Consider the following 14,575-nt stretch of genomic DNA (forward strand, 5'->3'; position numbering starts at 1 on the left):
ATTGCCTATAATTTCCACCTGTTGTCTATTCCATTTGCACAACAGCATGTGAAATGTATTGTCAATCAGTGTTGCTTCCTAAGTGGACAGTTTGATTTCACAGAAGTGTGATTGACTTGGAGTTACATTGTGTTGTTTAAGTGTTCCCTTTATTTTTTTGAGCAGTGTATTATTGTTAATCTAACTGCACTGTCCAATTTACAGTAGCTATTGCAGTGAAATAATACCATGCTATTACTTGAGGACAGTGCACAGTTTTGAACATGAAAAGTTATTAATAAAAAAAATTGCACATTTGGGCAGTCTTGATAAAACATTTTGAACATAAATGCAATGGTTCATTGGATCAGTCTAAAACTTTGCACATACAATGCTGCCATCTATTGGTCAAAATCTAAATTGCACCTGGGCTGGAATAATACATTATGGCCTTTCTCTTGCATTTCAAAGATGATGGTACAAAACAATACAAAAAAACGGTTGGTTTTTTCTTTGTATTATCTTTTACCATATCTATTGTGCTATATTCTCCTACATTTCTTTCACATTACCACAAATCTTAAAGTGTTTCCTTTCAAATGGTACCAAGAAAATGCATATCCTTGCTTCAGGGCCTGAGCTATAGGCAGTTAGATTTGGGTATGTCATTTTAAGCGAAAATTGAAAAAAAGGGGCCGATCCTTGAGAGGCAGTAAACAAGGTTTTGCTGCCAGACAAGGCTCCACTGATAGCTATGTGTAGTGGTGGTAAGGATTCACTCCATTGTGCTGGAAAGAAAGCTCTGCTGTTGGGACAGCTTTATGTAAGCCCAAACAGTTTTTGGGCCCCGCTTGTCACCGTTATAGTGCAATTAATGTATTGTTTAGTGTTGTGTTGTGTAGTGGCTTTGCTGGCATGCAAAACTAATTGTTGAATTAGCGATTTCCAACTTCTGTAATGTTCATGTCCAATGGCTGATGAGAACTGATACGTTTGATCTATAATTTCTCTTAATAATTTATTTTCATATGACAAGGATTGAAAAGAATTTGCCAGTAGATTGTCGACTTGATTCATGATGCTGACTGCTAGCTTGTTAGCAAAGATTTTGAAAGTATGATGTTGACATGATCAGTCCTATCAAAGCTACAGCAGATATAACATGATTTGACTTAACTTTATCTGTGGCCGATGACCTTGAGCCTTCTTGGGTGGGCAAATCTAATGTAACCCTAAGGCAGCACTCCCCGTAGATTTTGCGGTGACGTAGTGTCCCCATGAGTGACAGAACACTGAGCCAATCACGGCGCAAAGCACTGACATCCAGCTCTCCTTCTCGAATGTTCACCAGAGGAATGTCTTGTTTCAACAGGCTTTTCCCGCAGAAACTCGTACACGTTCTAAAGTGAATACCGGAATAATATTTCTAACATACAATGGCTTGAGAAAGTATTCACCCCCCTTGGCATTTTTCCTATTTTGTTGCCTTACAACCTGGAATTAAAATGGATTTTGGGGAGGTTGTATAATTTGATTTACACAACATGCCTACCACTTTGAAGATAATCTTTTATTTTTTATTGTGAAACAAACAACAGAACTTGAGCGTGCATAACTATTCCCCCCCCCCCCCCAAAGTCAATAATCTGTAGAGCCACCTTTTGCAGCAATTACAGCTGCAAGTCTCTTGGGGTATGTCTCTATAAGCTTGGCACATCTAGCCACTGGGGTTTTTGCCCATTCTTCAAGGCAAAACTGCTCCAGCTCCTTCTAGTTGGATGGGTTCCACTGGCATACAGCAATCTTTAAGTTACACCACAGATTCTCAATTGGATTGAGGTTTGGGCTTTGACTAAGCCATTCCAAGACATTTAAATGTTTCCCCTTAAACCACTCGAGTGTTGCTTTAGCAGTATGCTTAAGGTCATTGTCCTGCTGGAAGGTGAACCTCTGTCCGAGTCTCAAATCTCAGGAAGACTGAAACAGGTTTCCCTCAAGAATTTCCCTGTGTTTAGCTCCATCCATCATTCCTTCAATTCTGACCACTTTCACAGTCCCTGCCGATGAAAAACATCCCCACAGTGAAGTATGGTGGTGGCAGCATCATGGTGGTGGCAGCATCATGCTGTGGGGATGGTATCTTATGGGTGATGAGAGGTGTTGGGTTCGCGCCAGACATAGCGTTTTCCTTGATGGCCAAAAAGCTAAATTTTAGTCTCATCTGACCAGAGTACCTTCTTCCATATGTTTGGGGAGTCTCCCACATGCCTTTTGGTGAACACCAAACGTGTTTGCTTATTTTTTCTTTAAGCAATGGCTTTTTTTCTGGCCAATCTTCTGTAAAGCCCAGCTGTGTGGAGTTTATGGCTTAAAGTGGTCCTATGGACAGATACTCCGATCTCTGCTGTGGAGCTTTGCAGCTCCTTCAGGGTCATCTTTGGTCTCTTTGTTGCCTCTCTGATTAATGCCCTCCTTGCCTGATCCATGAGTTTTGGTGGGCAGCCCTCTCTTGGCAGGTTTGTTGTGATGCCATATTCTTTCCATTTTTTAATAATGGGTTTAATGGTGCTCCGTGGGATGTTCAAAGTTTATTTTTTTATAACTCAACCCTGATCTGTACTTCTCCACAACTTTGTCCCTGACCTGTTTGGAGAGCTCTTTGGTCTTCATGGTGCCACTTGCTTGGTGGTGCCCCTTGCTTAGTGGTGTTGCAGACTCTGGGGCCTTTCAGAACAGGTGTATATATATTGAGATCATGTGACAGATCATGTGACACTTAGATTGCACACAGGTGGACTTTATTTAACAAATGATGTGACTTCTGAAGGTAATTGGTTGCACCAGATCTTATTTAGGGGCTTCATAGCAAAGGGAGTGAATACCTCTGCACGCACCAATTTTCCGTTTTTTTATATATATATAATTTTTTTAAACAAGTAATTTTTTTTTTTTTTTTTCACTTGACTAATTTGGACTATTTTGAATGTCCATTACATGAAATCCATTTAAAAATCCATTTAAATTACAGGTTGTAATGCAACAAAATAGGAAAAATGCCAAGGGGGATGAATACTTTTGCAGGGCACTGTACCATTGTTAGTAATAATATCTACTGTTTGTTTGTTATGTATTTCTGTGATTGGATTAGTTAGTAAATAAATAATTAAGCCAATTTGTATATTGCTGATTCATAATTTATTCTAGGTTTCGTGCCGATAAACAAGAATTTTACGACGTTCAGATGAGACTGATAGAAGGTAAAGAATAATTAATGATTGACTGCTATTGATATAAAAAACCAGATCTTTAAGTGTGGATTCGGGACATAGCTGCTCTATATAAACTAATGCTTCTGTGGTGCCCCAGGTTATTAATGGTTTAATTGTTGCATGGTTTAATTCAATCACATAATCAATTAAATGTTAGGTAATCGATTTGATAAAATAGAATGCCATCTAATTTAATCATACTAGAGACATGACAACTGTAACTTGGAAAGTATAACCACATGTGTGGTGTCCATCCCATGCGTTGTGCATGAAATATGAAAAATTATGAAAGTGTGCTTGTTAATAGAGGGACATAATTTTAAAAGCCATAAGAGATTATTGTTTTACATAAACTTTGCACATTGACAAGTCACGCCCCTGACTGAGGTCAGAGAGCGTGTTAGCCTGACGGAACCGCCCTTTTCAACAAACTGTATAAAATGATGGGTTAACAATGAACATATAAGACCGGAAAATACATTTAAAATGGTCTGAACTCTGACTCTCAACATGAGGTAGAGACAAACTCACCTCCCGGACAATCACTGGTATGGCTAATGAGCTGTTCTACTACTCTACTCAAACCATCGTAGTATGCTACTCTCATCACCCAACTGGGAACCATCGACACGCCTGGCTAGCCTATCTTCAAAGAAGCATCTTCCAGAGCGAATGAAATGAAAATCAACTCTGTAGTTCTGTTCAGGACTACAGGACAAGTCACCGGATACCGAACAATGGCAGAGGAGAACAGCAGTAGAAGACTTGTTGGAACCCTTGTGGACAATCACGGGTAGGGCTCTCGACACTGCTCCCAGCACTGACAGCTCTACTACATCCCTCTCTCGAAGACTGAGGAAACAGATATCTTATTTTACCCTTTCAGCTTTCAGATTTTGGAAACGTTCTGCATTTTTGGTCTACATGCTTTGAGAGTTCTTAGAGCATCAGTAGCTACTATAGTAACTTTGAGGAATAGAAATAGACACATTGTTTGCCACACAAGTATCAAAGACCACAGTCTACACAGCAAATATCAAGCCCAAACAATTGAACACACCAGAATCGTCCCTTGCCTTGTCCACAAACACCGAGTATAACCAGTCAATAAAAGCAGGGATTCCACATTGCGATCACATTTACAGTATAACTGTTGGTACTACAGGTGTACATGTACAGGTATGTGAGCTGGTATTACCTGTGTGCCTCCAGCCGTGATGCATTCACTGAAGGCGTTTCTCTTTGAGATGAAGGTGATGAGCTGCTGCCAGCGAGATGAGGAAAAGGAGGAGCAGGAAGGTGAGCCCATATTATGTCCTGAGTGCAGTTCTTCTGAGGAGCATCTCTTGGGCCCCTGCTTCTGTTTCTTGGGCCCTCCCTGGCCTCTGCCCCCACTGCTTCGCCCATCCCGTGGGAACTGAGAGTTGTTACCGACGATGAAATTCATCTTTGGTGCGAGGGAGCAGAGGAGGGAAGGAAGAAGAGGAATAACAATCCCCTCTTTTCTTCTCTTCCCTCAGGGCCAGGAACAAGAGAACAGCTGGCCTATGGAGGGATTGAACCGGCAGCCACAGAGGAGAGGAGAAAGAACAAGAGGAGGAGGAGGTGGGGGGTGTGAAGGGAAGGATAAGATTACTCACTGCATCCTATTGAGCAGTAAGAGAGACTAAAAGTCCAAAGGGTAATCCATTAGTTTGCAACCTACAGACAGACAAACAGCCCCGTCGGCATCTTTCTTTCCCTAACCAGAGGGACACACCAGACGCCATATTGTCAATAGCTGGGAAGGCAGTTAGGACCGAAAAAGACAGATCGCACCACCAACAACTCCCCAGAGTCTCTGGATCACTGAGGCCCTCCTCTCCCTTATTTTCTTCCCTTTCACGAATGACAGCACAAGAGAGTGGGCCGGTCGAAAAGTCAGGAAATAGGCTTGATTACCTGACAAGTCTTGGAGACAGAGTAGGGAGCTCTCTCTGTATTTCTTCCTCTCGTTCTCTTTCCTTCCCTCTCCCTTGCTTCCTGGTTGTAAGTGGACCTCCAGTAAAGTGCAGTCAAATGACCAGGACTCAATCACAGCACTTTAGGAGCTCCTTAGGAGCAGAAGAACAACTCTGAAACTCCCCCCTCTAATCCTCCACACTTACATTAAATATAGATAGAGGGAGGGAAGAGAGAGAGAGACAGAGAGATCCATCCCGAGTTCTGATCTGAAGGCTGGGTCTTCTACTCCTCTCCTCTTCCTCCTCTACTCACCACCCTCCTCCCCCTAACTTAGTTGCAGAAGAGTTTAACTCTATTGCAACTCATCAGAAACCTCTGTGGCCACAGGAAAGCTTTCACAGAGAGCAGTCATTGATTGGGCCCACTCCAGGTCCATTGTCCAGGTGTAGAAACCCAAGCCTCCCTTCATCAGACATGATTACGGAAGCTGTTGACGCCCCTGCCAGCCGACCAATTGCATAACGCTGAAACCCAACACCTCTTTCTAAACATGCTAGCAGGTCCAGAAGGGAGACACAGATGGAGAAGAGAAGAAGAAGAAGAGAGTGAGTGAGATGCCGCGGACACTTTCCAGGTGAGTGTGTTTCATTCAGGAAGGAAGTATAAGCCGTTAGCCAGTCCTGTGTGGTAAACGTTGACTTTTGGTCCTGCGTGATGGTGAGTCTAGCTGTTTTCAGACACTGCGGCTCCCTGGTCTCCCACACACGCACTGCTGCCGTCGATCCAGAATGGAAAAACAGCAGGCTGTGCCAATATGAGATATGAGAAAAAGGATATGAGAAATATGAGAAAAAGGAGAGACACACTCACGATCCACGTCTGTGCGAAAGCCTGTTGATTCCCTATCTTCTTCTCCTCTTACTCTTCTCACACTGAATTAGTATAAGCATCCTTCTGCTTCTCCATTCAGACTCGGAGCCTGCCTATAGGTGTGCCCATGCCACAGGTGTCAAACGAGGTAAGAGCTATTGTCACAGCTTGTGCTCCTACTCCCTGAGGACCAGCGCTTTGGCAAAACAGCTTTCACATCAAATAGAGCTGCAACCTCACCATCAAAGCTCCTGCCTCCTCCCTGCCTCCTTTCCTGCTCCTCTTGCTCTAAATATATTATCCAGAGCACAGCAAAGAGAGGGAGAGAGTATAAATTGGACTCCTCTTCCACATGTCACTGTGCTGTCTGTGTTCACATGTACAGGCACCTACAGTCAGGTCCTGGAGATCAGATCAGCCTCGCTGTAGCTGTACTGTAACTAGGAGACATAAATGCATCTCAGGGCTTGACATTAACTTATTTAGCCACTTGTTCTTAGGACATAGCTCAAGTCACTTGTCCAAAAATTAACAATGGTCTGTAACACCATAAGCCAAAAAAGTTACTGAAAATTGTGTTGTATGATGCAAGGAAACACTTCAAAATAAAATGCATTATTATCACTGGTATTGACAATGGAAAGCTGCTGCTGATCCCATGTATTATATCTCCTGCCATTGTGGCCTTAACCCCCCACAAAGTAAAATACCATGGAGCAAAAGCCTGTACACCAAGTAGCTCTCCTAGAGGATGGTTGGCACCCTGCAACATTACAGTAATAACCAAATACTTATGTCGTTATAAAATAATTCCCTCATTCAATTAACCAGGGATCAAATGGCTAAGATAGGCAATTTCATATCAATGTAGCTAGCTAACTAAGACATGTTTATCTATTTGTAAGGCTAAAATATCAAGTTTTCAGGGGAGATCTTGACAGCATGGGAGTTACTTTATAATAGTGGCAAGTCTCCCAAACCTTTGAGATACCCCTACCCGAGGTAGAAGAAAGCACAGTGGCGACCCGTCATTCAGGGCAGGTGGGGCAGAGACCCACCTGTTTTGAGCCCCACATTTTTAGCCCCCCCAAAAAAGGATAATGATCAGTCCAATCAGAGCTACAGTATAACGTGATTTAACGTGGAAGGGCACTTGTAATATAACTCTATGGCATAAGCCAAAGGGCTGAAATTTTGAATTTCTACCCTTACTAAGGACTTAAACTTGGCGTGGACGTACTGTCCCCATGAGTGCCAGAACACTGATATATATATATATATATATATATATATATATATATATATATATATATATATATATATGCACACTACCGGTCAAAGGTTTTTGAACACCTACTCATGCAAGGGTTTTTCTTTATTTTTACTATTTTCTACATTGTAGAATAATAGTGAAGACATCAAAACTATGAAATAACACATATGGAATCATGTAGTAACCAAAAAAGTGTTAAACAAATCAAAATATATTTTATATTTGAGATTCTTCAAATAGCCACCCTTTGCCTTGATAACAGCTTTGCACACTTTTGGCATTCTCTCAACCAGCTTCAGGAGGTTGTCATCCGGAATGCATTTCAATTAACAGGTGTGCCTTCTTAAAAGTTAATTTGTGGAACTTCTTTCCTTCTTAATGCGTTTGAGCCAATCAGTTGTGTTGTGAAAAGGTAGGAGGGTAAACAGAATATAGCCCTATTTGGTAAAAGGCCAAGTCCATATTATGGCAAGAACAGCTTAAATAAGAAAAGAGAAACGACAGTCCATCATTAGTTTAAGACATGAAGGTCAGTCAATATGAAACATTTCAAGAACTTTGAAAGTTTCTTCAAGCGCAGTCGCAAAAACCATCAGGCACTATAAAGAAACTGTCTCTCATGAGAACTGCCACAGGAATGGTAGACCCAGAGTTACCTCTGCTGCAGAGGATAAGTTCATTAGAGTTACAAGCCTCAGAAATTGCAGCCCAAATAAATGCTTCACAGAGTTCAAGTACCAGACACATCTCAACATCAACTGTTCAGAAGAGACTGTGTGAATCAGGATTCATGGTCGAATTGCTGCAAAGAAACAACTACTAAAGGACACCAATAATTAGAAGAGACTTGCTTGTGCCAAGAAACATGAGCAATGGACATTAGAACGTTGGACATTTTTCCTTTGGTCAGGAGTCCAAATCTGAGATTTTTGGTCTTTGTGAGACACGGTGTGGGTGAACAGATGATCTGTGCATGTGTATTTCCCACCTTAAGCATGGTGTGGGGGTGCTTTGCTGGTGACACTGTCTGTGATTTATTTACAATAAGGCACACTTAACCACAGCATTCTGCAGCGATACGCCATCCCATCTGGTTTGGGCTTAGTGGGACTATCATTTGTTTTTCAACAGGACAATGACCCAACACACCTCCAGGCTGTGTAAGGGCTATTTTACCAAGAAAGATAGTGATTGAGTGCTGTATCAGATGACTTGGCCACCACAATCCCCCGACCTCAACCAAATTGAGATGTTTGGGATGGAAAAGCATCCAACAAGTGCTCAGCATATGTAGGAACTCCTTCAAGACTGTTGGAAAAGCATTCCAGGTGAAGCTGGTTGAGAGAATGCCAAAATTGTGCAAACCTGTCATCAAGGCAAAGGGTGGCTATTTGAAGAATCTGAAATATAAAATATATTTTGATTTAACACTTTTGGTTACTACCTGATCCCATTTGCATGTTATTTGGGCATTAATATATGTCACATATCAGTTTGCAAACAATGTAAAAAAATATATATCATTAAGCTAATAAAGCTGGATACACACATGGTCTGTTTTTTGTTTTCTTGAGTAAGGCAGCTCCAAAATGCAGGTGTTTAAGCCTAGCTCATTGCTTTCTGTGGTGGTGGGACGAGCCAGCAAAAAAATAGGAGCATTGAGGCGTGAATGACTCAGTGTTCTGTCACTTATGGGGACAGTACGTCATCGCCAAGTTGAAGTCCTTAGTAAGGGTAGACATAAAACATGTCAGCCCTTTGGGTCATGCCATAAAGTTATATTACAAGAGCCCTTACAAGAAGGCTCAAGGTCATTGGCCACAGATAAAATTACGTCAAATCACGTTATATGTACAGTAGCTTTGATTGGAATGATCATGTCAACGTCTTACTTTCAAAGTCCTAGCTAGCAGTCATCATGGATCAAGTCGACAATCTACTGGAAACTCCTTTTTAATCCTTGTCATATGAAGATAAATAATTAAGATAAATTATAGATAAAACGTATCGGTGCTCATCGGCCATTGGACATAAATATTACACAACAAGTTGAAAATCGCAAATTCAAAAATGAGTCGTTTGGAAGGACTCAGTGGCTAACTGAAATCATTGCGAAGCAACCACTAGCGTTAGCCTGCAATTCAATGGAGTGGCTGTGTGATTTTTTTGTCAGAGTCCCCACCATAAATCCATAGATTCCCAGACTTTGTTGACTAAATTTGCCCACAACAGACCGCCGCGCCACCTTCACAAGGTGAGTCCAAAAATGTATTGTATGCTGCTGCATAAATGATGTAATATGCAAGGAAGATATGTATACTGTAGCTAAGAAAGTAATACTAAGTGTATGTTGTGTAGTAAGCTGTTAGTAGCCCATGTGCCTTACCCTAATTTGGTCTATTTTCACCAACACGGTATTGTAAACATTCGTTTGTGGCCGGTGTTTGCTTGTTTGCAAACTTTTTTTGTACAGCTTTGACAGTGCTACTGATAGTAGTGGTGGCGCTTGGCTTGCACGTGCAAATTCAGTACACACAACATTCTATAATAGAATTGTGTTATTTAACGCCTCAAATAGTGTTATATGACGTGCATCTTTTTTGACATGCAAAGACCCAAACGGTGTTCAATGTGCCTCTGAATAATAATTTGGTCAATTTTCACCTCTTACTTGTGCCTAATGTTCTAGCTTGGTGGTAACCTGTGTTAGATAAATGTAATCATTGAATATTGTAAGAGCCTTCATAAACTCATAAGCCAATATTGCAAGCTCTGATATTGCTAAAATTTAATATTGCATTTTTATATAGACTTGTAAACACCAGCTATGAATATCTATGATGAATGTTAACTTTGGTTTTTGGTTGCTGTTCAATAGACAACTCTCATTCAGTGCTGTTGATGCATTTTGCCTGACAAAAATGCATATAGTTACAAATGATTTTAATGTTGTGGCTATTGTAATCCACTCTAAGGAAAACAAGTGGGCTCCAGCATCGAAATAAAAATGTCTGGGGTCCTAGGTTCTTTAAAGGATTTTGTATATTTAGCTCCTAGTCTTGCAATTAAGTCAGGGGGCCAATTATCTTTATATTTTGCCTAAAATCCAATATGGTCTCCAAAATCCAATACGGCTACCATAATAACATTTGATGGAGGTTAAATCACTTGTAAATATGAATTGTGTAAATACAAGGCATTTTCTCAGAATTGTGTAAAACACTCATGCCTATAAAGACTTTTAGTGTAAATCAATTGTATTCTGAATCCAATATGGCCAACATGATTACACTCAAACACCTTTGCCTGCATACAATTAGCCCATGTTCATTTTGTATTGTGTTATTCTGTATTTAAAATTTCATAAGGTTCTTGGTATATCTAGGGGGTTGCACTGCCATGCCTCTGTTGTGTTTGAAATGCCCAAGCCAACTAGCTTTTCAATGTGTGTTCATGTTTTAATCTCATTCACACACTTATCAACAACGGGCAATTCCACAAAATATAATAACAAGCCTCTTACAACACAAGTACACAGAAGCGTAACCAAGTTATAGGAAACCAACCGTAATACAACAGTCTGCTACTCTAGGAGTGTATACTGTATGTACAGCCCTCTTTCCACACTAAAACTAAGTGTGCAATGTTGATTATAAGTATTTGAGGTGACCAGTACATTAGTGTGACCAGGACATTAGTGTATTTTAACAGGGTGAGGAGATTGTGGTGGTTGTAGTTCTGGGGCCTGACCAGCTTGCACAGCTAACTGGTCATTCTGGGCAAGTTGCAGTGATAATGTCAAGTATCCTTCCTGTATGACTGGTGGGGTATTGGGGTTGTGGGGTGATCAATTTCCATTTATACAGTTCTGTGTAGGCAGTCAGCAGATGCAGCTTGCATGAAAACGAGACCCATTGATCCCATTATCCCAGCCTGAATGATGCTGGAATCCAGTAGTGGAATGATAGGTTGTCTGGTTGTGAAGGACAGCCCTGTGAAAGGGCTGCCACAAACAGACTTGCCTTTAGACACCTAATTGGCCTGTGTGTAGAGTTTTTTATGTTGAATATGGCACAACGTCCTGCAGGTCACGTCCTACATATTTCTTTATATTCCTATGGCTGTCGGGTAGGATGATAATATGATTCAATATTTGTTTTTAATTTATTTTTAATTTTATTTTTATTTTAGTAATTTAGCAGACGCTCTTATCCAGAGCGACTTACAGGCGCTCCTTCGATTTTTATTTGAAATTCAGTTTAGTTTAAGTTTGTTTTCAGACTACATTTTCTCATTTTTATTTAGTTTCTGTTTGATAACAGAAACTCACCTCACAAACATTAATATAAATCAAAGATGGATGCTCAGTTAGATGACTTGGGAAAAGCCTTGGGCCCATGCTATGGTGGTGGGAATACCGTATTCATAATGATTTATGGGTTCATGGAAGGATTTATGGGTTCATGGAAGTACCATGCACTTATTCACTGATAATATTGCAGGGTGCTGAAATGGTTTTGCTTCAAGACAAAGCTCTCATTTTAATGAAGCAGCTACATTTAAATGAATACAAATACTTGGAGCGTGAATAAAATGTTGGAATTCTATGAGTGAAAACAATAATACCGTAAATATACTCAGGGTGGTGGACCATTCTTTATGCACACGGAAAACAACAGTTGAGCGTGAAAAACCCAGCAGCGTTGCAGTTCTTAACACACAATCCTGTGCACCTGGCACCTACTACCATACCCCGTTCAAAGGCACATACATCTTTTGTCTTGCCCATTCACCCTCTGAATAGCACACAAACACATTCCATGTCTCAATTGTCTCGAGGCTTAAAAATCCTTCTTTGACCTGTCTCATCCCTTTCATCTACACAGATTGAAGTGGATTTAACAAGTGACAATAAGGGAACATAGCTTTCACCTGGATTCCCCTGCGTTGTCTATGTCATGGAAAGTGCCGGTTTTCCTAATGTTTTGTACACTCAGTGTAAATTGAGCATGTAAAACATAGTGTCTCAATAACATCTCTATCTCACTTCTAATCAATCTCTAACTGAAGTATCACGTTATCGCCACTGAAGCACGGGAACAGTATCCAGCACTCAGTCAAACCTCTCTTCCTGCTGCTATTACTGGTTCTTTACCATCAACATGTATACCTCAGAGACAGATAGGCACACTGAACTGGGTTTATTTAGCTCTCTAGAATTCATTCAGAAGGCTACTTACTTACTGCAGCTCAGCTCACGTAGCATTGCAGCACAGCTCTGTCTGTCTGTCTCTGTCTGTCCAGCAGCAGCATCACACCCACGGTAGTGGGCTGAGGTCTGTGTGCTATGGGAGCATTGTATTACTGTGGAAGGAGTGGGATGTCTGTGTGTGTGGTACTCCTGGCGTATAGTGTGGGTGTGTGCTGTTAGAAAAGCAGAGAGAGCGTTCTCATGTTGTCGGTGAGAGCAGGACAGGGAGCTAAACCAATGCATCGTCATGACGCCAAAACAAATCTGCTTTACATGTAGCAAAAGCATGACCATTCCTATAAGAATATAACACTGTGGTTTCTAAAACCGAACATACCTGCTTCATAGAAGTAGTCTTTTAGAGCAGAAAACAGACATTTAAAAGCAGCACTAGCACATAAACACTAAACAAACCTTCAAATCAACTCCATACAGCAGTCAACAAACCCAGCTACAAACTTCACAGTGGTTAAAAAAAAACCCACAGAGGTCTGGCCTGGAAACCACATGTTCACTGCATGCATATAGAGTAAGTGGGCAGTAAACACTGGAGAGTTCATCAGCTAAGAGTGTCAGTCAATGACAAGCGGTTTGTCTCACTACGACACAGACACACTCCTTACCTACCAATAATACAGTAGATACATCCTCCCTACCTACCAGTAAGGTCCGCTGCAGTCCCTTGGTTCTCCTTATGGTTGAGATTAGGCACCGGCCCATCTTTTTGGCATTCCTAATAGAGTGCATTAGCTTAATGACACAGAGAGAGGTGCTGGGATCACTAAGTGCTCTCTCTGTTCTCTGCATAGCACCCAGCCCATCAGTACCATCTCCTAATAGGCTCAGACCCAAAGCACAGCACAGTACAACATCATAGAATGAGAGAGATAGGCAATTTGTTGGAATTCAGGGTGGCGCGCTGCTGAAATGTGTCCTCCACCAGTCTGCATTACATGGAGCAGTTGAAGAGAATTAATGCACTTATTGGCCTGAACGAGTCATCAGTCCTATTATCACAGCTCTGACTCCACTCTACTACTACATATACTAGACTCACTTGACAGGAGATGGCTACTGATGGGTAAGGGAAGAGAACATGCGATACAAATCATTAAAAAAAATGACAGGTCCGCTGAAACCATCACCATCAGCCAAACAGCTTATCGGTCTATTTCCAAGGAGGACATTTTTCATGACACAAAGCTTAGGCTACTTCCTGGGTGAAAATGAAGTTGAAGGCCTCCCAAGTGGCGCAGCAGTCTAAAGCACTGCATCAATACAGACCCGGGTTTCGATCCCAGGCTGTGTCACAACCGGCCTTGACCAGGAGTTCCATAGGGTGGCACACCATTGTCCCAGCGTCGTCCGGGTTAGGGGAAGGTTTGGCCGGGGGGGCTTTACTTGCTCATCGCGCTCTAGTGACTCCTTGTGGCGGGATGGGCACCTGCAGGCTTACTTTGGTCATCAGTTGAACACCAATTGCACAGCCAGCTACATGATGACAAAGCCACATAAATGAGCAATCCAAAGCCAGAACATCCATGTAAACAGAAATAACATTGCTCTATCTATCTGAAAGCTAGCAAACTCTCTATGGCAACCTTGCCACCTAGAGCTTTCAAAATGTTACTGCAACATTTTGCAGGGATACTGAGAATAGAAGAGCTATGGTAGAAGTGTCATCATTAACGATTGAAAGATTCAACTGAATAGAAAAACAAAGCAAAATGGAGAAGCATAATTGGCAGTGATGCTATCATTCCGGGGCGAACTAACAGTGTGGCATAGCAGGTGGTTGGTCAGTGGGTGTTACCTGTAGAAGGGTGTGGTTGGTAGTGTAGAGAAGTCAGGAAAAGGGACCTCCTCATAGCCTACAGGTGACCCAGCGTCGAAGACACACTCCAACGACACTACCTACAGTACAGAGGACAGAGACTCAACCTGTTACTGCAATGAGTGTACACATACATACAGAGACGACTGAAAGAG

The 14,575-nt window shown here is 41.6% G+C and overlaps 1 protein-coding gene across 4 annotated transcripts in view; it reads right to left on the reverse strand.

Moving 5' to 3' along the window:
- LOC115192178 (discs large homolog 1-like protein) overlaps positions 1 to 14,575 on the reverse strand; it is a 218,006-nt gene that overhangs the window by 173,651 nt on the left and 29,780 nt on the right. Inside the window, exon 1 of one of the 4 annotated variants that reach the window (XM_029750383.1) lies at positions 4,447 to 5,481. The exons of the other annotated variants lie outside the window; for them this stretch is intronic. Within the exon in view, the coding sequence (XP_029606243.1) occupies positions 4,447 to 4,695 (249 nt within the window). The 5' untranslated portion in view covers positions 4,696 to 5,481. Of the gene's footprint in view, positions 1 to 4,446; positions 5,482 to 14,575 lie in introns of those variants that run through there. 4 annotated transcript variants of the gene reach the window in all.

This window comes from Salmo trutta, chromosome 4 (assembly GCF_901001165.1).
Source record: "Salmo trutta chromosome 4, fSalTru1.1, whole genome shotgun sequence".
NCBI lineage: Eukaryota > Metazoa > Chordata > Actinopteri > Salmoniformes > Salmonidae > Salmo > Salmo trutta.